At 49.1% G+C, this 24,484-nt stretch overlaps 2 protein-coding genes across 4 annotated transcripts; both read right to left on the minus strand.

The window, feature by feature from the left end:
* Positions 1-1,153: 1,153 nt before the first annotated feature.
* Positions 1,154-8,629, minus strand: Krt36 (keratin 36). 2 transcript variants are annotated; one of them, XM_017314302.1, is made up of 9 exons: positions 8,395-8,629; positions 8,171-8,283; positions 4,280-4,933; positions 3,571-3,653; positions 3,188-3,344; positions 2,531-2,692; positions 2,313-2,438; positions 1,945-2,165; positions 1,154-1,581 (listed from the first exon to the last, which is right to left on the minus strand). In XM_017314302.1, exons 3-9 carry the CDS (start codon positions 4,736-4,738, stop codon positions 1,368-1,370), a joined length of 1,422 nt encoding a protein of 473 aa, XP_017169791.1. In that variant the 5' UTR covers positions 4,739-4,933; positions 8,171-8,283; positions 8,395-8,629; the 3' UTR covers positions 1,154-1,367. The 2 variants fall into 2 exon arrangements, with proteins under 2 accessions (XP_017169791.1, NP_001167570.1); NM_001174099.1 differs by lacking the exons at positions 8,171-8,283; positions 8,395-8,629 and having other exon boundaries at positions 4,280-4,768.
* A 7,839-nt stretch (positions 8,630-16,468) lies between these two features.
* Krt13 (keratin 13) lies at positions 16,469-20,708 on the minus strand. 2 transcript variants are annotated; one of them, NM_010662.2, is made up of 8 exons: positions 20,167-20,708; positions 19,115-19,197; positions 18,764-18,920; positions 18,423-18,584; positions 18,186-18,311; positions 17,875-18,095; positions 17,125-17,147; positions 16,469-16,808 (listed from the first exon to the last, which is right to left on the minus strand). In NM_010662.2, exons 1-8 carry the CDS (start codon positions 20,635-20,637, stop codon positions 16,738-16,740), a joined length of 1,314 nt encoding a protein of 437 aa, NP_034792.1. In that variant the 5' UTR covers positions 20,638-20,708; the 3' UTR covers positions 16,469-16,737. The 2 variants fall into 2 exon arrangements, with proteins under 2 accessions (NP_034792.1, NP_001300878.1); NM_001313949.1 differs by lacking the exon at positions 20,167-20,708 and adding an exon at positions 19,635-19,719.
* Positions 20,709-24,484: the final 3,776 nt, after the last annotated feature.

Genomic DNA, 24,484 nt, shown 5'->3' on the forward strand with positions numbered 1-24,484 from the left:
GGCCCAATTCAACTCCACCCACAGATCAGCACAGCTCAGTCGGGAGAATCCAAGCACCCTGAGCTCCACTTCACCTAGCATAATAGCTATCTCATACACAGCACTATCCCTGCCATTTTATGCATCCTGCAAACGAAATATGGAAATTCATCGCTGCCAGTCACCACAAAGGCCAATGAGCAGACATGAGAATCAAATTTATATTGTACTTTATTAGGAGAGATGGTGATCTGGAAAGGTAATAGGTTAACATCGCTTCTAAGAAAATACTGCCTTTTGTTTCATCTTCAGCCAGAAACTTCACAGGACATGGGACTGGGTGAGAGAACAAAGGCTGTCAATCACTGGTGCACAGGCTCACCTCTCTGGTTAGACGGTCAGGTGCATTCCTGAGACTTGTGATGTCCGTGCCGATACCATCCCTGTAATCGTCCCTCATTCTATAAATGTCTGTGCTCAAGGACTTCCTGAAATACTAAGTCTAATGAGCATCCGCCATCTGAGCTGGGGGTTGCTAGAGCAGACAAACCATTAACAAGGCATACGTGCTAAGCTCCTAACATCTGTGTACTGACTCCATTCTGCAATACGGAGTACAAATGTGCCTTTATAATACAGAACTTTAAAGTGCTCCTATCTGTCCCTCTAGGGTCCTCTAACATTCCCATGCCCCCATGTTAGGGACACGGATTTGCCTGACTCCTGTCTTCACCTTCCAGTTCACCCCAACTCCTCTCCATGGTGTAGTCGGCTCACACTTGGGTTAGCAGAGATTGGTCCTCTCTAGTTGGCCCTGGGACTCATCTCTATTGGGCTGACCTATGTTGGAAAGCAGGGAGAGAGGATCTGGGCAAGGGAGAAGGTAGGAAGGAATGAGAAGTGACCACTGATCCCATCAGGACAGCTGAAGAAGGCTGGGGTGGGAGCCTTTATATTTTCCTTGGCTATTTTAGGGTAGATGCCTACAGGGAAGGCTACTCAGGGAGCGATGGCCAGCAGCACCCTCCAAGATTGAGATGGAGGTCAAAGACAAGAACCTGAAGCATCTCCAGTACTAAGAAATTTTGATCACTCTGCAACTTCACTGTATCCCATGCCCAAACACCCCAGTACACTAACCATTCGAGAACCAACAGAATCAGTCAGGGTCAGATTTGCTATGCCAAGAGAACACTTTATTGGGAATATTTCCAGGGGAACCTGGTTTTGCATGGCGTAAAAAGCACAGTTAAGACCAGAAACAATAGATGAATTTGAGTAGAAAAACCTGCTAAGCAAGGAGGGCCCTAGAGAAGTGCAAGATCATTTAGCTGCCAAGAACCACAAGGTGTCCTCCTTCCTGTGGCCTAGGCCCCTCTGGTGGCTGCTCACATTGCCCGGGGCACCACGTGCTCCCTGGAGGAGATGACTCTTCCATCCCTGATCTCCTCGGTGATGGTCCGGATCTGGGTGCTGACTTGAGGAGCTGGGGTGCAGGGCCCAGCTGGGGTGCAGGGCCCAGCTGGAGTGCAGGTTGTAGAAGGGATATAAGGTACTCTTACAGCAGGCTTGCATTCCGTGGAACAAGGGTGGGCAGGAAGCCTGAAGAAATGAAATCACAGCATGTACTTGGCATTGGAGCATTAGGCCAATGGGGGAGGGGTATCCTGCAGGACAGTAGCAATGACAGTCAGTGGTATCAAAGCATTTCAATGATTCTGAGACCTCAAGGATTAGAGGTTGGGTCTGCAGGAAGGAAGACTAGGAGCTTCCGCCAAAACATGGCCAAAGATGGGCTTGTACCTTGGCTTACCTTGCCCCCTTGAGCATTACCAGAGACCTGGATCAGAACGAAACTTCAATGGCACTAGATCAACTACCTTCATCTTTGTAAGAGCCGCTCAGCTCTGAAAGTGTGTCAAGCCCTTCTCTCAGCCCAGCTCCAGGGTTCCCAAGATCACTCACTTGCAGTCCTCCCCATCCAGCAGGCGACGGTAGGTGGCAATCTCTGACTCCAGCCGGGCCTTGACATCCAGTAACACCTGATACTCATGGTTCTGCCGCTCCAGGTCACAACGAATCTCAGCCAGCTGGGATTCCACGTTGGTGATCAGGCACTGCATCTGGCCCAGCTGGGAGCTGTAGCGGGCCTCTGTCTCAGCCAGGGTAGATTCCAGAGAATTCCTCTAAAATGGGGAAGAAAAGCTATTGAGGGGAAGGAATCCCACCCTAAATACCCTGGCATCCGCACACAGTTGTGGTTTGGCCCTGTGATAACAAATGGCCAGCACACTGGTAAGTCGGAGAGCCTTTAATGGGCAGAGACCACCCACCATGCTCTGTTGAGCCTGCAGCTCGATCTCCAGGGAGTTGACTGTGCGTCTCAGCTCAATGATCTCTGTCTGGCAACACTGCAGCTGCTCTGAGCTGGATACCACCTGCTGGTTCAGCTCCTCGGTCTACAGAGAAGGAGAGAATGAAGAACAGGGACAGACCTAGGGCTCCTCATTTATCCCACCCACAGCCTGTAGTCCTGGATCGCCAGCCTCACCTGAGTGTTGAACCAAGCCTCCACATCTCTACGGTTATTCTCCACCAGCGTCTCATACTGGCATCGCATGTCATCCAGTATCTTGTTGAGATCCACTGGGGGAGCAGCATCCACCTCCACATTCAGTCGGTCCCCAAGCTGGGAACGGAGGGCATTGACTTCCTGCAGTGGCCAAGTAAGATAGCATGAGGCTGTGGAAAGGTTCCTGTGGCTTGGTAGGTTCAATGACCTGGATTCTAAACTCTCATCCCTCTCTTGGGTACCATGAGATAAAAGAGCTGACCTCTTTGAACATGCCCCCCCACACACACGCACACACACTCCATTGGACTGTCTATGCTAACCCCTACTGAGGATTTGGGGGATGACACAGCACCAAGCAAATAGAATTATTATCAGACACCATAATCCAAATTCAGTTGCACCATCCTGGGTGAGGGTGGACTCTCTGTGTGACTGCAGGCAAATGACTTCACATCTTTATGACTAACTTCCCAGCTGTAAAATGGAGCTTACGGTGGGAGCTAACTCTTAGAATCATGGTGAAGGTGAGACAGATGTAAAGTGTTTCACATCCTGCCATACAATAAGCCCAAGGGCCAGCAGGGATTCCTCAGTGGGATGGGAACCCCGGGGATCACGTGGCAGCAACCTCACCTCTTCATGGTTCCTCTTGAGACACAGCAGCTCCTCCTTCAGGGACTCAACCTGTGCCTCCAGGTCAGCCTTACACAAGGTCAGCTCATCCAAGATCCGGCGTAGACCATTGATGTCAGCCTCTACCAGCTGTCGCAGGGACAACTCCGTCTCATACCTACACACACAGAACCCTGCCAAGTCTGCGGCCAGGGAAGCCCTGTGCCATAGCTAACTTGGAGTCAGAAGCACAGTGGCCCTTTCTCATGTCCCAGGAGGGACCCAGGGCCTCTGCTATGTCTTCCCATTTACAATTGTATCTGGCTTTATTCCCTCCTCATCAGCTCCCAAAGGTTTGACACAGATTTGACACAGATCAAACATCTCCTGTTTGGGCTACTCACTTGGTCCGGAAGTCATCAGCAGCCAGCTTGGCATTGTCAATTTGTAATATCAGCCTGGCATTCTCAGACTTGGTCAGCAGGATCTGAAAAACAAGAGGTTTTTTCCTGAACTGAGAAAGACCCAGAATGCGATGTGTATGAAGTGGGGAAGCCAGCTCACAGATGCCTCTAAAAACAGGCAAAGTCTCCCATATCCAGGCATGGAGGGAGATCAGGGCCTAGGAGGGACACCACACCACTGGCCCATCAGTCCTGGTTTCTGTAGCTTCTGAGCCAGCCCAGTAGGCTATATCAGGGTGAGGCAGACTTGGTAACTGATTCTGGATCCCACGTTCAAGTTATACGATCTTGGGCAAGTTGCTAAGCCTCTCAAAATTCAACCTTCTTATGTTAGATGGATATAGCAATACCCGTATCTCCAGGATGAAGAGTAAGTAAGCCAAGGAGGTGTCAGATACAGTACTACACCAAGTGGAGACAACGGATATGATCCTTCCATCCCTAAGCTAAGATGATGAAGCAAATAGAAGAATGGCTGGTAACAGAGTACACAGACCACCAGGGAAGCCTGAGTCCCCAGGGAACCAAGTCCCAGAGAGTAGAGCTCTCCTTCCAGAATTCTCTGTAAGCTTCAGTTCCATCTGGCTGAGTCTTAGAACGGAAAGCTTCCTGGAGGTGTCTGGCCAGCTGTAAGGACCTGGCCTATTACCTTCTGCTGCAACTCCTCAGCAGTCTTGAAGTAGGACTGGTAGTCCGGGCAGATGTATGGGATCTGACACTCGTACCACTCTCGGATGCGGCACTCCAGCTGTGTGTTCTCCTGCTCCAGCTGCCGCACCTTCTCCAGGTAGTTGGCCAGTCGGTCATTCAAGATCTGCATGGTCGCCTTCTCGTTGCCATTGAAGGCGCCCTCGCAGAACCATCCCCCGCTCCCAGCAAAGCCAGAGGAGTGGCACCCAGAGGACAGGTAGGAGCCTGGCAAGCAGCTCCCAGGGCCAGAGAAGCCTGTCCTGAAGGAGGACACGGACCCCACAGTGCCAACCAAACTGGGGGCCCTGCAGGAGCCCATGGAATGGATGGAAGATATCCGAGAGAAGCTCCCTGAAGTGCCACAGAGGCCCTTGGCAGACCCAGCAGAGAAGGTCGGGGTGCAGATCTGGGTGGCCATGATGCTAGCGAGGAAGGTTGCTGAATAGGTAGGATCCCAGGTTGTGGATTCTCCAGGCCTCCCTGGGGTGCTTATATACAATCTTCATGGGGTGTTGGCATGTTCTATGTCTTTAGCTCTTGGGAAAGCCCTGTCCGGTCCCAGAAAGCCCATCTCATTACAATGTCATTTTTGCCATCCATCAGAATTTCTTTCCTTGTAAAAGAAAAAAAAAATGTTGAATTGGGTTTGCTAAGTCAGGACTTTCAGCCTTCGTCATTTCCTAGCAGACTGAATTTTATTGCCACTTCAAAGAGTCTTTGCCCAAGACCTCATAAACTGGGAGTGGCCTTGCATATGACATTTGGTTTCTGTCCTCCCTACCTGCCTCCCCCTGAGGAAGCCATTCTACCCATCCCCACTCCCACAGCTGTTCATCTGAGCCTGGGCCACTAGAGCAACGAAAAGGGAGTGAAGGATTCACGATGGAATATGATTCCGCTATAAAGAAAAAATAAAAATATAGATTTTGCAGGAAAATAAATGGAACTGGAAAGCATTGTGTTGAGTGGGGAAGCTGACAAATGCCGTGTGTTCTCTACCATATAGGGATCCTAGCATTTCACTTTTTACACCTGAGTGTTTATGTCAAAGTGTGTGTAGAGGTCAGACAAGGAAGCCCTAAAAGAGACTTTAAAGGGTGAGGAGGGTTATAGAATGTGTGGTATGAATATAGAAAGGTCAAAGTGGGGTACAACGGTTAAGTGAGGATGGGGTCAGAAAGATGGGGGAAGAAAGCAGTGGGGAGCAGAGTCAAGCAAAATGAATAAATATCTATTTACATAAATACATCCCACCAGGAAGGAACCTGATACCACTTAAGCTAATTTTAAAGAGTAAAATAAGGGTCAGCAAGATGGCCTGGCAGGCTGAAGCGCTTGCCTGATGACCTGGGTTTGATCCCTGGATCCCAAAGAAGAAGAAAAGACTTCTTTTATGCAAATGTCCTCTGACCTCCTCACACACACACACAACACACACACACACACACTGTGGCATGGGCATGTCGGCACTACACACACCTATCATGAACACATGCACACAAGAAGAAGGAGGAGAGGAGGAGGAGGAGATTAAGAAGAAGAATTTTCAGAATAGAAGTTTAAAGAGAGTGTGCTGGGCCAGTGGTATGCCTTAGCAAGTACGGGTGCTTTCAGCCAAGCCTGATGAGCTAAAATTACTCCCCAGGCCCACATGGCAGAAGGAAAGGAACCACTACAACAAAAAGTTTCCCTTGGATCTTCACACATGTACCAGGTTTGCATGCACCTGTGTACACACATACACACAAAATAAGTAAATATAGTTTTTAGATTTTAAATTAAGAAACTTGGAAGAGGAGATGCGGTTGTGGACCTGTGGTGTTCGGTGTTGTAACCCTTCCGGTTTGAATCACAACAATCGTGGGACATGGTTGACCATGACCAGGAAACTTCAACCCACTGTGGTCCATTGCTTACAAACTCACTCATTGTAATCAAGGATGAGTGGTCATACTTAAATCTGAAACCAGGGCTCTTAGACCCCCAACTCAGGGTACCTAGAATTTAGAGACAAGAGATAAACATTCAAATCCTGTCTCTGCCAATCATTTTCCCTATGACACTGAGTATGTTACGTTTCTGAGATGCCCGGTGGCCTGGTGGGAGCAGTGGAGATCATTGTTCTGTTTCAACTGTCACACAGATATGAGGAGGACCCAAAGACACCTATAGATGGGTTTTGAAAGCCACTACATGCTTTTGAAGTACTGGTTAGTCAAAAAGACAGTCTTTGGTGGTGATTTCTAGTAAGAACAGCAAAGGCTCATGGGTATAAACACTCTACTGGAGTTCCTGAGGTCTCTGCTCTCCCAAGGAACAGTTATGGTGACAGTGGGGGGAGGAAGTGCCCCATAACCAATCCTTCAGACAGTTCATGAGCTGGTCTTCATGGAATCTACCTGTCTGGAGTCATGGGCAGGGCTGGAAGCCTGCTTCCCTTGTGGTCTTTGTCTTCCCTGAACCTAAACCATTTAGACCTTCCTGGTCACTGACCACATCCCAGATATGACCAATGGCAGAGAAGGCATAAAAAGAATAAAACCAAATACTACCAGACTCTTAAACAAATCATGAGAGGAGACTCTGAAAATTGTGAGCCAAAGATAAATGGGGTTCTTCTCCTTCAAACCCTGGACTTTCCCAAGTATCAGAGATGACCCTGCTTGCTCTTCCCCTATAGAGTCATTTTGCAAAGCTGGCGTTTATGGAAGCATTTATGTGCTTCTGAAGCTGTGGTTCTCAACCTCTTAAAACACTTTATACGCTTCTCCCTGAGATTACTCAAGGCGGGTGATTGGCTGTGGGGAACACGCCCAGGATAGTAGACACCTCCACAGTGCCTGAGAGCAGCTCCACGCAGCTCTTCCTCAGAAAGAGCAGGGGCTAATCAGCCTCTGCCCCCACAGTTCTTGGTAGCCCACCAACAGCTTCCTCATGGCTGCCTACCTCCCAGCTCTCCTGCGAGGCTAAGACTCCCCTATCCTAGAGTTTCTTGATTCAGCAGTGTAGACACTGTGGGTTGAACTATCCTGAGTTCTTCAGGGCTACTCTGCATACTGTAAAGTTTCTGTGACATTTCTTGCCTCCACTACCTGATGCCACTCTCTTCTCTGGCTCCCTATCTGTCCTGTTCTTCCATGCCAAGTGCCCTGGGTTTCTGGATGGGAGGAAACTCACCCTAACTCCCTGTCCCCCTACACAGGGTCCCTGGGGTGAGGGGAAGGCACAGTTGTACAGGAGGCTTTCCCAGGCTGACTGGGCCTGTTCATTCATTCATTCACTCATTCAGTGAATATTCATTGGGACCTACATTGCACCAAGCTTATTCTAGGTGGGAGAGAGACGTTGAAAAAGCTGAAGTTTCTGCATTCACAAAGAGAGCATGTATTACTTCTTGGCCTGCTTGCCTATGACCAAATTGCCTATGGACATTAGCTATGTCCCTTGGGAAGAGGAGGGTGGTGATACCATGCCCATCTGACAACTGTGGGGTCAAGACTGGGGTCCTTATCAGGCTTCCTCTAAACCTCTCATTTCATCTTCTGGGAAAACTATAGCAGAGTCTGCTGTCTCTGCCCACCCAGGCAAACCCTCAACACACAAAAACCCAAGTTGTCTTCTTAACCACGTAGTTTGTCGTGTAAAATAGGCAAGATAGCAGCCCTTAGCAAATTCTCTACACAGTTTTTCTAATATCTATCCAATATATACTATCTCCTAAGGAATAGGAGACTTGGACTCTGGGCCTAGCTCTTCCCCCAATTCCCTGAGTGAGTCCCGTGCACTGTGTGCCTCAGCTCACCCATCTGAACAGGGAATGGGCCAGGACAATGACCTGACTTCCACCCACCTCAGATATCCTGTAGTTAGCTCTCCACAAGCGTTCCATGGAGACTAAGGGTCGGTAGGGCATGACGACGGTTTATTCTCTATGCTGCAAAGCCCTTGTGCCTGTCACTCATCCTCAGAATAAAGCAGAGTTACAGAGATTCAAACATATGACACCATGAGGGTTTTTTTCCTTTCAAAACATCTGCAAATATCAGGGTTTCCCTTTGCCCCCAGCACACTCACCACAAGAAAATGAGCAGTAGATGTGTGGGCCCACCTCTCCAGGCTGTTCCTGAGAGGGGCTCCTTCAGAGGTCAGTGTCACTGAACACCAAGTAGACAGCTCACCATGCCCAGGCTAAAATGACATCTACAGCCAAAATAGCTGGAGACCTCACCGTACAGAAAAAAAAAAAAAAAAAAATAAGAAAACATAGTGGTCTACGCCACTCCCTAACTCTGAGCCTCAGCCTTATCAACAACTGAATAGATCTCCTGCAAGTCATAGAATTGTGAAAGCTATCCCAAAGGAGGCTTGACAAATTAGAAATTAGGTCATTGGTTTCAAACATCAAAACTACTCTGAAACCCACAGAAAAGAAACTAAAGTCAAATGAACTTCCCAAGGCATCCAGCCACTTAAGGAAGTCCTGTCTTTTGCAGCTCTGCCCAATTGTTCAAAAAGATACAACACCCAAAGAGGCAGGCAGTATCTTCCTGCTTCCAGAGTACAGCAGTCCCTTTGGCCAGGATTCTCAGTCCAGTCTCTGACCCTTACCCTAGAGCTGTGGTTCTCACCCTTCCTAACGTTGCAACCCTTTAATACAGGTTCTCATGCTGCAGTGACCCCCCCCCAACCGTAATATTGTCTTTATTGCTACTTCATAACTGTAATTTTGCTATGTTTATGAATTATAATGTAAATATCTGTGGGTTTCCATGGTCTTTGGCGACCCCTGAGAAAGGACTGTTCAAGCCCCAAAGGGATCGTGACTCACAGGTTGATAACCTCTGCCCTAGAAGTTCCTTCAGGTCCAGGCACCAGTTGCAGCCTCATAAAGTGCTCTCTGACCACCATGACTCCGTTTTGGAGAACAGGGAGAAGAGGAAAACAGAAAAGATCCTACTACTTGAGCCAACTTTGGAACACCATCAACCTCAGGATCAGTAGCCAGGTAAATGTCTTTGTTGAAAAGAAGTCTCTACCTTCAACTAGGCTTCCATCTGAAAGCTGAAGTTCTGCCTAGATAAAGCCTGGTTGTCCTATGGGACTCTGAGGAGTCACTCCCATTCTGAGAGAATACAAGGACAGCGTGTTGTGATACATCCAAGGAGTAAGTGAACGCTCCCAGCAAGGGTCTCCTCTCCCCCCACCCACCCACCACCCACCCCCGCTTCTCCAGGCTTTGGTCAAATATGTGGGCTACCACATCACTGTAGAACCCCCAAGGTAACAGAGAAATCAGATCAGATAGCCAATGGCTGTCCCTATTTGAGCAGCCTGCTGGTTCAGGCTTGATCTTTCTGGTTTTCTCATCTCACCTGTTTTCACCATGAGGTCCACATACAGGTCCTAGAGAAGTCCCTACCACAGAAGACACCTGAAAAGTGGTTCTGCTTCCTAACTTCTTCAGACCTCACCTGGGACCCCACCCACCTCCCCCACACCATATAACAAGAAATCTTTCCATATAACAAGAAATCCGTTCAAACGTGAAACACCCGGGATATCTGGCCCCTCCTCCTGAGAAGCCTGGTTACTATATATTCTCCTTTAAACAACCATGTCCAAAGCTCCTGCCAAATGTGTTACCAGCTGATGTCAGATGCTAGTACTAATATGCAGGAACTGGTACACAGCGTTGAAGAAAGCATGGTGAGAAGTAGAAATACTCATAATAGAGACATTTCTAATCATTCATTTAATTTTCCAAAAGGATCCAGGAAATGTCTCACTGGGCCCTGATGGTGAAAGACTCAGGGCCATTCATGGATCTAGGAAAAACTGACTTACCAGATTCAGTGAGCAAAAATATTCTCAATATTTGGAATATGATTATAGTAAAATGTTATTGTCTATCTGCAAAACCAATCCAGCTGAGCAGCCTGGGTTCTGCACGGAAATCTTCAGTAAGGATATATCACTATTTAAGGGCTTTGGCCAAGCATGATGCTACTGTCCCTTGCCTCCCTGACACCATGAAATTGGCTGATACGGGGGACAGGTCAATTAGACTTCCCTTGGAAAACCATGACATTTGATTCCTTTATGTCCCGTCTCAGTAGCTGCTGTGTAGGCCTTCCACCCTCCATAAGCAGTACTCAGAGGTCTGGGGGCTAAGTTGTCATGCCACTATATCAGTGACATTCTACCCTGATCCTTCCACTGGGTGACTCAGCCTGGGCGGGATTCTCAAGTCTCCTCTGCTCCATTTCCAATCCCTCAGGTTCCCAAACTTCTGCCTATCTCCATAGCCACTACGCCTCACTGGACTCAGGATTGTCTGAACACATATCAGCTGGCCAAGGAGATCACCCACCCGATCCCTGACTGCCCTTCAGTGGGGGGCAGGAGGGGGTGATCTTCAGGAGAGCTGATGAAGAATGACAGTAGCCTTGGACAGTGATTCCTTTCAAAACTCTAGGGGTTCCACTCTCCAGGACCCTGATAGGGTTTTTTAATTCCCATTGGATCTACCTTACCCTGCCTAGGTCTTGAAATCCCCTCCTTACTAAGCCCAAAATGCTCTAGAATATCATCTCTCTCAAAATACAAAAACAAAATAAAAGTCCTCTCCCCTGAGAGAGATTTTGGTTATTGCCCCAGGCTTTGGAAGTCTGCTCAGAATGAGCCATGTGTCTTGCCATAGTGAGTGTCCAGGGAGCCACTGGGCCCAGGGGAAAGCCATACCTCTCCAGTCCTCTTGTGGCCATGCTCTGCCTCCATATTTCAGGGCCCAAGGGCCAGCTCTTCCTGCACAACCATGCTTGCCAGCAGCTCCCATCTGGAGAACATGAGCCTCTGCTCAGAGGTACCGAGTCCTTACCCCCTCTCACTCGGCTTTTATGGTCTAAGAATTCCACAGCATTGCTTTTTCTCCCCAGCGTGTTTGAGAACCTGTGGTTTATGGGAGATGCCCTGTCAGGCATACTGGGACAGGGACTTCAGTGTCCGAGTCCACTCCTTTCAAGTATCACTTCATTGAACCACAAAGCAAATCCCCCCCCCAAAAAACACCCCATTTGATTGGCTCAGCGGTCAGCATTTACAGATGCTGTGCAGTCCACATAACAACACCCCTCCTGGTAACAACAGCCAGTCTGTGGCCAGGCCCGGGACTCCAGGCTGTCATTAACTATCCTGCATTCTGCAGATTTGACTTTCAAGCTTCTCTGAGATGCTCAGATGAAAGCAGCCACAGGGCTGTTACGAGCGATCGTGAAAGTTGGCCAGAGAATGTGTGCCAGACACCCGCCAGCTTTCCCAAAAGCCCATCCCCAACAGGTGCCTGAAAGAGTCTCAGCAGCCAACCAGCCACCTGTATCACCCTCCCAAACTCCATGTAGGGACACAGTGCACCCAGCTCTCCCAGAGTCCCCAAAGAGCTGCTCAAAGGAACATAGCTCGTGTACCCTGCTCTACCCAAAACACCAACAGCCCGGAGGGTACCTTCCAAAAGCACATAGGTTCCCTGAGATACAAGAACCCAAAAATGGGAAGAGGAAATGGGTTGCAATAGGGGCATGGGGGATTCTGGGACAATACATCATCAGGCCCTATTGATTACAACCTTGCAATGCCATCTCTCCTGAGCCTTGCTGCAGGCTTCCCTAGCGAGGAACAGTTGGATTCCCCTTCCAGGAAGGTTAGGGAAGTCTCATACCCCCAATGGGTGGTCAAAGCTGCCACCCGAAATAGATGAGCTAAGTACCAGAGAAGTCTTGTCATGGAACTCCGCCCTCAGCCTCACCTTGCTTCTCAAATGCCTTGCTGTCACACCCAGTGCTGGGGACAGACAGACAGAACCTCCTGTTAGGACTAAATCTAAGGTCCTGTCCCTCTACTACCTTGGATCCCAACTGGTGGCCAGGGACCCTGGTCTGCTTTCTGACATGAGTCTGCCCTCTGCAGGGCCAAGGCAGGACAGACAGCCCCACAGGATGGGCAGACATGTACTGGTCCATTAAGGAAGGGTGGAGCCTTGGGGATAGGGAGGTACCTTTTGCTCAAGGTGAGAAGCCAGACGCTTCTTGAGAATCGCAGCATTGAATCACCATGGTAGCTCACCTGCCATGTGTCAGGCTTTCCTGCCAACCCACCCGTGCCCACCTGGGAAACTGACCTAGTGGCTCCTGGACATCCCAGGAATGTACCCTGGTTGGCTCTTTTGTCCCATGAGCACTGAGATCTGGGAGTCTTGTTCCTCTCCACATTCCTGGAGGTGAACACGTGACCCCTGACAAAGTACCAACCAGCTCCTCAGGAAGTATTTTGGAACAGTGGCTCCCACCCTGTGAACTAGTCTGCTCCCTTTGGAGGATCTAACTTGATTTTCCCGTGTATAAAGCGCACATGACGGTGACCTCTCTTGGGATGAAGTAACATAAAGCTGAGGGCTGGGGAGAGCACACACTGTGCAGTGTGCTGGCCTTTTCGGTCTGGTTGTAACCCTTTATCTTAGGGTCTCCTGCCTGACGCACACTCATTCACGGTCTGACACAGATGTGAGTCAGGCACCACTGGGTCATGGTTGTTTGCTCACTATTGCAGCTCTGGGAAACAGCCACTGAGCCTGCGGTGACCTGAGCGCCTAGGACAACCCCCTAGGGAGGGGCAGTGTTGACCCAGCAGTTCTTTCCTCCCTCAAGTGTCACCCCACCAGGTGACTAAACTGACAGATGGAGTCCAAGGCAGAAAGACAGGATCTCCACCCCACCCCTTCTACTTCCTAGACTAGAGGCCTGGGTCAGCCTTCTTCCCAGCTCAGAAAGGCTGTTGGCTGGCCTGACAGAAACACTGCCCCTGACTTGTCCCTCCCAACTTCCCTGAAATACCTGACGGGGCCACAGAGTTAGGGCTTCTCACAGTTCTTCCTGGGATCTAGGTGAAAAGCTCCCAGGCCATAGAGAGTCCCCTCCAGACTTAGGGGTCCAGCTTCTGTCATTGATCCACATAAATGAGTCTCCCTCATATTCTACTGAGCATGTCAATACCAAGACTGGAAGGAAGTTTTGGTCTTGGGGATCAAAACAAGCCGGGGTGCTCAGCTTTGAAAACTCCTATCCTTGACTGGGGTAAGGGCCCCATTCTTTCCTGCCCTTGGTATTGTATGTTTGCTACAGTTTCCATCTTCCATTGTCCCTCCACTCTCCATCTAATTCATCTTTCAGGTCCTGTATATACAGTAGGTATGAGGATGTGGGTGACCCCAAAACTGTTTCTACCTCAAAGAAAGTCACAGAACCAGAAAGGCCATGACCAGAAGCATTACTTGGTGAGCTCTTAGTAACCGCGTGTCAGATTGTTCTGAGTCCTCAGCTTTAATAACCTACGGGGGAGGTAGCCATTAGCAGGAGAGGAAGTGCTCTTACCTAGTTCCTGTCTGTCTGAGAATGCTTTTAAAGATGGAGGTTCTTTCTCCAGAATCAATCCAGTGTCAGAATGCAGTCACACTCCACAGGAAGCTACAGCCTCAACCCAAAACCAAAAACGCTTGGGAGCAAAGGGCATGGCCTGGTTTTCTGTAATGCTTTTAGCTCCTGGCAGAGTTCCAGACGGGGAACTTGACCTGAGCCCCTACCTCCTTCTACAGTGGAGAACAGAAAGGGCTCTGGAATAAATAGAGACTAGATGCTGTCTCTGCTTCAGCTAGCTCAGGCATGCCCAAGTGAGTCCTGTGTGCCTAAGCCAGGTGCGTGTGGCCTGCAAGTGAGAAGAGTATAAGTTATACCAGGGTGAGGTGGGGAACTCAGAGGAGAGTCAAGAAGGAGAGGGGAAGACCAGAGAAAGGGGACAGGTGTCAAGGGTGTCAGAGACCCTCTGACCCTCTGGCCCTCTGGCCCTCTGGCCCTCTGGCCCTCTGGCCCTCTGGCCAAAAATTCTGTGACCAAATCCAAATGTTATCTCAGAGGCAGGTCCCCAGTTCATTCATTCCTCTCTTCCTTCAACAAGCATTTAGCTAAACCCTCCCCGAGATGAAAAGACACAGCCCTGATGTAGTAATATTTAATCCCAACCCAGGGTTTCCACCCTGCCTTTGACATATATAAAGACCCACACAACCTTTTTATTTATAACAAGCCTTAAACAGTGCAAGAGTTGGGCAGATACCCACCCTCTAAGTTATTAGACTCTACTTTCCTATAGGTAGGTCCAAGTTATCACTTATTATGTTTTATCTAGGCTGCTCTAAACTCCAATTGGCCAGCCCTCAGGACCTTGTTTTCATGACTCACCTAACCCATGGCTGCTTCTTTTTCCTCCTCTATTCTCACTCTCTTGTGGTTTTCCTTCAACCCCCAAATTCTGGAACCCTAAATCCTACCAATGTCTCTTTGCCCAGCTATTGGCCTTTCTTTATCTATCAGAAATAACTTGGGGGCATCTTCACATAGTGTCGATGTGCAGGACTCTCTCATCTCTGGGACAATCAGGTCTGGAGGAAATGCTATTAGCATTAGAATACAAGCAGCATCTGGCCAACTCACTATGCGTAGGACCATGCTGTCAACATGAATGTAGAGGAGTACATTCTTGGGAACACCCAGGAACATGCCACACCAGCCATGTGTCATGGAGAAGGGTTACCATTTCAATCTGCATTTTAAGGAGAGCCTATAGAACAGAGATGTGAAAAATAAATTAAAAAAAAAAAAAAAAAGAACAGAGCCCTGCTCTGGAGAGAACGAGGAGGGGGTCTGACTGAGTTCTCCTGTAGAATACGGCTCTGCAGCTGTCCAAACACACGCCTGCTTCACAAGAGCATTTTGAAATAGAAAGACCTTGGGCTTCACTGGAGAGGCTCTTATAGGAGCTAGGACTGGAAGGAGCAAGGAAGAGGTCAGAACATCTGACCTGTGGGTCTACAAAAAATCCTGCCTTTCTTTGGTGGCCATACTCCAGCTTGAGTGAGGGGCAAGGTCAAACTGGAGGCAGAGCAACCAGTGACGCTGTTATAATAGCATGTCATGAGAGTTAGAATCAGGGAAGACATTGGAGCTAAAAACGCAGTCCATGAAAGGACTTATGGAAGAGGAGAATAGAAAGAGAGATCGAGAGAGAAACAGAGACAGAGAGATATAAAGACAGACAGAGATAAAGAGAGACAAAGACAGATAAAAAGAGACAAAGATAGACAGGGATAAGTATAGACAGAGACAGAGATAAACATAATCAGAGTCAGAGCTACCTTGGCTCTCCGGGTCCCTGAGAGTAGGAAAAGGAAGAAGCAATCTGAGAGGGTGGCCCCTGTAGATCTTTAGTTTAGAAAGGGGTGTCCTATGCACAGTGGGGAAGGTGAATCTGAAGCTGGGGAGGCAGATGGAGAGGTGAGGAATTTGAGCTCACACACATGTCCAGGATGGTCCAAGAGCATCCACGAGTAAACAGCAGAAAGAAACCATTTGTGCAGTCACCTTGTGCAGGATGAGCACAGCCAGAGGAGGCTGTGTCTCTGGGCCAGAGCTCCAGAGAGGCAGAAGAGAGCTAGGGCATCAGAGAGAGACAGGGCAGCCAGAGGCCAGCACAGGCTGAGGTGCTGAGTGAATTATGGGTTGGTCCACTGGGAAGTTTAGAGTTGTCAGACCTTGGGATGTGCCAAGGAAAACAGAAAGGAAGGCTATCTCAGGCCAAAACGGAGTCATCAGCCTGGAAGGCAGCAGGTTGGGGCAGGGATACCTGTTCTGGCCACTATTTCCCCAAGATCCCTCCCCCTTTTGAATGGCCCAGGAAGCCTGCTCTACACCCGCCCTCCATATTTCCCCACCCTATGTCTACAGATGACCCCAGCCTCCACTTCTGGCCATCCTACAGGGAGGGATACTGAACTAACTCACTGGCCCCTGCTTTCTATCTGGTGAGTCCCATTTGCCCATATCTGATGCATATGAACACATGGGTACCAATGTGGGTTTCCCTGTCTGCCATCATTGTGCCAGTGTACTCAGTGGCCGATGTGCCTCATATCCTTCTCACATGAGAAGCCCCTGGTCCCATCAGTGTCTGAGTTCAGCTCAGCACAACTATGCCAACCTCGCCCGTAACCCAAATCAGGCCTCAGCAGAGGCCACCCTCAGAAACCAGGCCAGAAACAAAAACATTTGCAGAAAATCAAGAAACTTTATTGAATCATCTATTCTTTGTTGTAGAGACACTGAGAAGCCAAAGAATAGAGAGAATGGGGTAGGGAGAAGAAAGATTCCAATCAGAAGAGATGGGGAAGGGCCCACCCTCAGGGCTTGTCAGAGCCATGGGTCCTGGGGGGGACAATGGGACTGGGCATCACATCCTGCAGTCCTCTCATCCTACAGGCGACATCAGCTCTCCTCCTGTGGCTGCTGAAGGCCAGGGAAGGGACGCCAGGCTGAGTTAATACTTTCGGAAATCTGGGCGACCGGAATTGGAGGAGGGGGACCCGTTGGAGGTAGTAGTGTTATTTCCTGAGACAGAGAGAAAACAAGGTGCTTAGGCTGGAGAAACCTCCATCTCAGGCTGAGCCAAGACCCCTGGAAGGCTCACACGCTCCTGGGTAGTCAAGAGGTATGTGGGTGGGGATGCTATCATTGTTCCCAACAGTGGCTTTCTCCCTGACAACCCCATGGCTCTGTGGGGCAGAGACACCTATTTTGAAAGCAAAATCGAGGAACTGTTTTCACCCAACTTCCTCTATCCTTGTACTTAGGAACCAGGACTACCTTCCTCTCAGCCCACCTCCACCCAAGCTCAGCAGCAGCTCAAATTGAGCTGCCTCCTTACCTCCGGAGTTGAAGCCGGTCATCCTGGAAGAGAGGAGAGAAGCAGCCATGAGCAGAGCTCAACAGAGGACAGGCGTTTCCTGGCCCTCTGATGGAGTGACCCTGCCACCTTCCAGAGCCTTGACGTAGAATCTTTCTCAACATTGTCTCCAGCCCAGGACCTTCTTTTCCTCTGAGGTATCTACCAGGCTTGCCTACCTGTCAACCTGTCTTGCCAATTTATCTGAAAACCCTTAAAAGGAGATACTATGGGTCCCAAGATTTGGGGGAGTCTGGTTCACTCAGTTTCCCTGCCATCCCCTTTCCACTAAGCCCAGAGGATGCCTTGGTCTCTGCAAGTCATATGAAAGCAATTAAATCACCATCCTCTCTCCTTGGTGCTAGGGATAGAGCCAAGCAGACACTCTCTTGGAGCTATACGTCCATCCCAAGCCTCTCTCTTAACAGTTTGACTTGTCTGAACTTACATCCTAACAGCTTTTCTGGATTAAATGTTTCTTCCACAATCCCTTTTCCTGTCTATACAGAGACAGAGATCTGAATTGGGAAGTACAAAGGTACTAATCCCGTAGGCCTGCTGCTGAGCAGTACCTCCATCTAACCAGAGAGATGAGGAGGGGACTCTGACCCCAACTTTTTTGCCATACTATTTAAGCTCAGACAGAAGCTGTCCCCTAACAAGATCCTGCCTGCTCTGCCAGACACTGTTCCAGTAGCCACTTCCCCAAGACAGCAAGTGCCAGGAACCTACTTAGCATCCTGGCCCTCTAGCAGGCTGCGGTAGGTGGCGATCTCCTGTTCCAGCCTTGTTTTGATGTCCAACAGCATCTTGTATTCCTGGTTCTGGCACTCCATCTCACTTCGGAGCTCGCTCAGCTGAGCCTCGATGCTGCTGATGAGCCCCTGGATCTGTTGCAGCTGCAGGGCGTAGCGGCACTCTGTCTCTGCCAACGTACTTTCCAGGCCGGCTTTCTGATGGGGCAATAAAAAACGTTATGGGGGAAGCCAGTCCAGAGGGAGACCTAGTAGTGAGGGTCACAGGGTGAGGACAGCAGATGGTACCATGCTCAGCTGGGACTGCAGCTCAATCTCCAGGCCCTGGAGTGTGCGCCTGAGTTCTGTGATCTCTGTCTTGCTGGTCTGGATCATTTCAGCGTTGGAGGATACTTCCTTGTTCAGCTCTGCACTCTAAAAGTCAAGTAGAAAGAAGGGGGTATCGGGGCTTAGCAAGAAGCCTTGACCAAAGAAAGACCATGGCCCCCAGCACCACCTGGCTATGTGAGCTAGAAACACCAATACCTTGGTCTGGAACCATTCCTCAGCATCCCTCCGATTCTTCTCTGCCAGGGCTTCATACTGCTCCCTCATCTCAGCCAGCACACGGGTCAGATCAATGCCAGGGGTGGCGTCCATCTCCACATTGACCTGGCCTACTACCTGGTTGCTGAATTCCTTCATCTCCTGTGGAGTAGGGAAGGAAAATGTGAGAGACTCTCCCTTCTTATCTCTGAGTGATAGCGGAATGTTCTAGAAGACTCTTCCGAATCCCTCAGCTGGTGGCAATGTCAGCCTGCAACAGAGGGCTCTCCTTGCTCATCAAAGGCGGTTCGGCCCATGGCCGGCCTGTCATCCCCTCTCACCTCTTCGTGGTTCTTCTTCAGGTAAGCCAGTTCTTCATTCAGGCTCTCAATCTGCATTTCCAGGTCAGTCTTAGCCAGAGTCAGCTCATCCAGCACCCTGCGCAGGCCGTTGATGTCGGCCTCCACGCTCTGGCGCAAGGTCAGCTCATTTTCGTACCTGGAATATTTTTTTAATTAAAGCAAAACAAATAATATTAGATGCATCCCACCCCCATACACTGAATTCCTCTACAACTCCAAGGCCCTTGCTCCTGGATGCTCCAGTGTCTCCCACCAAGTGGCCACTCCTTTAAAGTTTAGAGTCTAAAGCAAGAGTCTTTGGGGAAAGACTCGTAAGGAGAATGAACTCACTTGAGCCTGAAGTCATCTGCAGCCAGCCTGGCATTGTCAATCTCCAGGATGATCCGGTTGTTGTCCGTGGTGGCTTCCAGAATCTACAAAGCATGGAAGGGACACGCTAAAGCTGGGCTTAGAAAGCAAAACTCACCTTACTTCTGCTTAAGCACTCTGAGAAAGCAGGAGGCAAAGCCAACTCTCTCCTTTTCCTCTTGAATATTCCCCATCAGACCAGGGTGGGAGAGACCAATGATGGCCATTTCAGAGGCCCCACCCACTCAGAACATCTTCCAGTAGTCGTATCTCAGAGCTATCAACTCCCTAAGTCACTGTCTTGATAGCTTTCCCCCTTCAGATCAGAAGGGGCTCAGTGTGACTCCAGATGTATTCTGGCCATGCTCCTGGAGCTGACCTCCCAGATAAGCAAAGAGGAAAACCCATCCACTCAACTCTCTTGAACTCAGGCATCCACTTGAATGCCTGAACATTTACAGCGTAAGCATTTAAAGCCTGCTTTGTGTAATTGGGGCCTGACCCAGGCTAGTAGACTTCTGCTCTGACAAGTTGGTGTCGCAGTGTGATTGACAGGCCACACTGAGGGCTTCCAGGCTCTGTACCAGCCTGAGTCTCAGCCTCTTTACACCCTCTGAGTCATTGCCCACTGAGAATAAGTCTATGGGGTTTCTCCAAAATAAACAGTGAACAACGATATCTTTTCTTTATCCGGTTTATCCGTTTGCAGTGACTTTTTTAAAATGTCACATTTCCAAGTAAGTCAGTCGTAGGTTATAGCAACTGAGTCACAAGTAACAGTTCAGGAAGCCATTAAAAAAAGACTTGGCAGGAGTCATGACACCAATAAACATGAAGTGTGGGAGAGAATGCATTTGGGTCATGGCATAAGAAAATTTCAGTAGCGGAGACTCTCGGTAGTACAAAGTTACAATATTCCCCTTGCAAGAAGAAGGTCGATTCCATCCACACCTGGTCGTCTGTAACACTGCATGGCCTGGCCTCTGAGGCTCTGCCCTGTCCTGAGGAAAACTTCTTAGCATCAGAGGCCTCACCTTGATCCGGAGCTCCTCGATGGTCTTATAATAAGCACTGTAGTCCCGCTCTGGACTAGCTGGGCTCTGTTTCAGATGCCAGTCACGAATCTTCACCTCCAGGTCGGCATTGGCTGCCTCCAAGGCGCGCACCTTATCCAGGTAGCTGGCCAGGCGGTCATTGAGGTTCTGCATGGTGATCTTCTCGTTGCCAGAGAGGAGGCCACCATCGACACCTCCGAAGTCACCAAAGCCACCGCCAAAACCTCCGCCATAGCTACCTCCAAAGCCACCTCCAAAGCCACCTCCAAAGCCACCACCAGCTCCTCCACCAAAGCCACAGCTCATGCCCCCTCCATAGCCTCCAGCTGACCCTCCAGTGACAAACCGAGATGAGCAGGAGGAGATATTACGGCCTCCTCCAAGCTGGCAAGAACCAGCTCCGAAACCACCTCCATAGCTCATGGAGGAACTCTGGAAGCGGCAGCTCATGGTGGGAGCAAGAAGGTGAGAGAGAGAGAGCAGACAGGAGCTGAACTTGACCAAGGCCAAGAGAAGACTATGGCACTTCCCTGCCGTGCATGCCTTTTATGCGTCCTCCACAGGGGTGGGACATCCTCTCTCCTCCCTTCCCCACCCTCTGACCTGATGCCAGCTGTTCCTCCTTTCCCACAAGCCCAGTTACCTCTACTCTCTAGGGTGGGTTATGTCTTTGGGGTGGCTTTTTTCTTTTTAATCCTTAACAAAAGGGATGATTCAGAGGGAGCAGTGTTCTGCTTCAGACTTCTTTTGACAACCAAATTCTACTTCACCTTTCCAGTTAAGAAGTTCCATATCCCAGCCCTGCCCAGTATTAGAACAGGGACTGAACCACAAGGGTCTATCAGATAGCCTCCTTGGGGGAGAGGGGGGAAGGCCAGACTGCAAAGTGGCCCCATGCTGGGTGAAATCCCCATAGCCCTCACCACCCTTCTTTTCTACCTCTAAAATGGCTGGATGGAATGTTCTGGAAACCCCTTAGCTCTTCATCTATGCCAATGCTCCCAACAATTCTGATCACAAATTTTGTTGATCATAAAGAATTAGCCTCATTGGACACCTTGAGCCTGAAAAAGAAATGGTTCTAGGGGCTGGAGAGTTGGCTCCATGGTTAAGAATATTTGCTATTCTGGGCAAGGACCCAAGTTCTGGTCCTGACACCCATATGAGGGCTTACAACTGTCTGTAACTCCTGTTCCAGGGTATCCCATTCCCTCCTCTGGACTTTGTAGGCACCATAAACACTCATGATGCACAAAATACATGCAGTCAGACAATCATAACCAATAGTTAAAAATAAATATTAAAATAAAGAAGAAAATGGCTATAAAAAGCAACACTAAGAGACCCTAAGAGACCTCAGAAAGCAAACCTAGCTGAGGAGACCAAGACACAGGAAGAGACAGCAACCCCACTAAGATGCTTAGAGCCTAAGTATTTTACACTCAATTTCTAATTGTATATATTTATTTTGTGCACTAGTACTAGTGCCGTACACTGTGGAGATCAGAGGACAAGTGTCAGGAGTGAATGCTCGCCTACATTGTGTGTCCCAGGAATGAAACTCGGGTCTGCTGAGCATCTCACAAGTTCTGCACTCACTCTCAAGGATCTTAGCAGCAGCCCCGAGAGGTGGCTTCTCTAGTATCTCCCACTTTACACAGAGAACCAAGTCATAAAGTAGAATCAGAACTGAACCCCAAGGCTAGTTATACCATGCCCAAGACTCATTTTAGATCCATTTTGTATAGAATAAAGTTTATAAATCATAAGTGTTCAATTGCACTATCACCTATGCATCTCCTGTGCAATCACCTTCCAGAACTTTCTAGCACTCTGAAAACTCATGATACCTCTTCTGAGTATATACCTGCAACCCACACCCCTGATCAAATCATTCTTCCAGCTTCTGTCACCAGAGGTAAGTCCATAGCCTCCAACAGAGTCTATGGTTCCCCAAAGGACATTCCACAGTGTTAAGAGTTGTTTGAACTGTCACAATTGAGTGATGGTCCTATTGTGTAGAGGGTAGAAATCAGGGAATGTCTCCACATCAATGAATTACCACACCCCAAAGGTCTACATGGCTGAGGTTCAGAAGCCCTGGATCAATCCAGCACATGAGGTTCATGTTACGTTATTCTGACTGTCTTAGGGAGCCTTCCAAATCTGCAAAAAGCTCTGGAGTTCCTGGCAAGGGCCCTCTCTCATGATATCTGATACAGTTTGTAAGCATTTGACTGAGAGATACATAGAGAGATGTGTCTCAGGGGCAAGAGCTAGCTAGAGTCTCTTGTAAGGACCTCAGAGCGTAACTACAAAGCTCAGGGATTGCACGAAGACACTGTAAGAAGAGGCCTTGCCATTCCAGATGGAAGAAAGGGTCTTAAGGGCCCCTCTCGGAATCTGGAATGGGAAAGAAGTTTCCAGAGATGAAAAGGAAGGACCCAGTCTGAGCCCCCAGCCTCTCCACACCGATGAACCCCAGTTACTGCAAATGGTCTCTCAGAAGCAGGGCTAGAAGTGTGTGGTAGGCTGGGTAATACCAGGCAGGGCCTGAGGAGGGGTGGCACAGGTGTGAAGACATCCCAGAACCCTCTGTGCTGATTCAGCAAGACTAGAAAAGAGAGCCCTGAGTCTGGACCTTGTCACCTTTTGTGTTGAGAGGTAGGGAAGCAGGCCCATGTCCACCCAGAAGGCAGGTGGTGCTGCCAGAGCAAGACCCATGTTGTATTGAGATGCTCAAACACCAGGGTGAGTCTAGGATTTGAACTGACCCCTGATCCTGCCCGGCCCTCCCATCCCAAGATGATGGCTCAGCTCTCTCACTGGAAAGGCATGATTCAGCCCAAAGCAAGAGCTCTGGCTCTCTCAAGAAAGGATCAAAACTAACAAAAAGGTGATTAATGGAACCTGCCAGGCCTAGGGTGATGAGGCCCCAACCCTCCCGGGGCTGACAAGCAGGTTGGGGCCAACGCCTCTAAAGGTAACAATGCCGCAGATCCTCCAAAGCCCTGGCAGAGCGAACATGGATGGATGGCCATGGCACGCCTCCCGTTGCAGGGTCAGGGCACAGCCTCTCCCTCCCAGAAGGAGCTCATTGTGTCTTGCTACAAGATTACCTTCCTGTTATGTAGTGTGACCCCCAGTGCCTCTGCGGTAGAAAACAGGTTCCCCTAGTAGAAGTGGAGCAGAGACTCATCTATGGGGACAGCCCCCAACTCAACACTCACAAGAAAGATGCTGCTTTGTCTGACATTGGCTCTTTGGCAAAATAACACAAAATTCAGTCCTATCTCCTGTTCCATTTCAAGAGCAGGAGGACAGCTACATTCATACACAACCAAGCTCAACGCTAAAAAATTGTCATTTAGCCTCATGTTAGGAGAGGGTAGCTGTTGTTTGGTGGTTTGTTTGTTTCTTTACTTTTGAGACTGTCTCACGTCACCCAGACTGTACGTACCCAAGAACCTTGAACCTCTGATCCTGCTATGCCCACCTCCTAAGTACTAATTAGGATTACAGACATGTCCCACCATACCAGATTTATTCCCTGCTAGTAATCAAAACCAGAGATTCGTACACGCAAAACAAGCTTGCTACCCACTAAGCTACATCCCCAGCACGACAGGAATTTTTTTTTCAGATGAACCAGGTGAGTTTCAAGGAAGCAAACCACTTGCCCAAGGATACCTTGAAGCCAAACTTTGAATCTGGCTTCCAGTTCTATCTCTCCATCCCCAGTGGTGGGGTGCTCGGATCTCTGAGTAGTTCATTCTAGGATATGACCATTTGTGATAAAATAAGAATGTCTGGAGAGTTTTGACTTGGGTTCCTGTCACATAGCTAAATCCTTAATTTTTGAGCGATAGGGACACCGGGAATATCTCTTGTCCTAATATGTGGTCTCCAGTGTTAATCACACACGGTCTCCACTCTCTCAGCTTTCCCTGGTAACAGGAGTGTGGCAGATGGTTCTCAGTGGGCTCGTGGATGGGGGTTGATCACCTGAATTTTCAGCCTTACCCACCCAGCCCCCATCCTTCAGAACTCGGAATACTGCTGGAGGCTGTGTTCATTAATCATGCCTGGATGATGAAATCTCCACTCAAATCCCCAAGTATGCAGTTCAGACAGCTCACAGTCAATGTACGAGGCCAGGCCTGTGTGCCAGAAGGGTGATGTACAACAGATTGATGAGGAAAACAACTCCTGTACTCGGGGTCCAGCTAAACCTCATCTGTGTGTCCCTTCACCTGACTGCTCCTTTAGGGACTTTAGCAACAAGCACAATGTTTTC

This window comes from Mus musculus, chromosome 11 (assembly GCF_000001635.26).
Source record: "Mus musculus strain C57BL/6J chromosome 11, GRCm38.p6 C57BL/6J".
NCBI classification, from domain to species: domain Eukaryota; kingdom Metazoa; phylum Chordata; class Mammalia; order Rodentia; family Muridae; genus Mus; species Mus musculus.

Excerpts from the sequence above, each read along its gene's own strand:
- Krt13 (NM_010662.2), bottom strand. The coding sequence starts at position 20,637 with ATGAGCTGCCGCTTCCAGAGTTCCTCCATGAGCTATGGAGGTGGTTTC. Across the intron at positions 18,921-19,114 it reads GCAGATGACTTCAGGCTCAA|GTACGAAAATGAGCTGACCT; the intron begins GTGAGTTCATTC and ends AAAATATTCCAG. Across the intron at positions 18,585-18,763 it reads TGAAGAAGAACCACGAAGAG|GAGATGAAGGAATTCAGCAA; the intron begins GTGAGAGGGGAT and ends CCTACTCCACAG.
- Krt36 (XM_017314302.1), bottom strand. The coding sequence starts at position 4,738 with ATGGCCACCCAGATCTGCACCCCGACCTTCTCTGCTGGGTCTGCCAAG. Across the intron at positions 2,439-2,530 it reads AGGCTTGGTTCAACACTCAG|ACCGAGGAGCTGAACCAGCA; the intron begins GTGAGGCTGGCG and ends CCTTCTCTGTAG. Across the intron at positions 2,166-2,312 it reads TGCAGGCTCAACAGAGCATG|AGGAATTCTCTGGAATCTAC; the intron begins GTGGGTGGTCTC and ends TCCCCATTTTAG.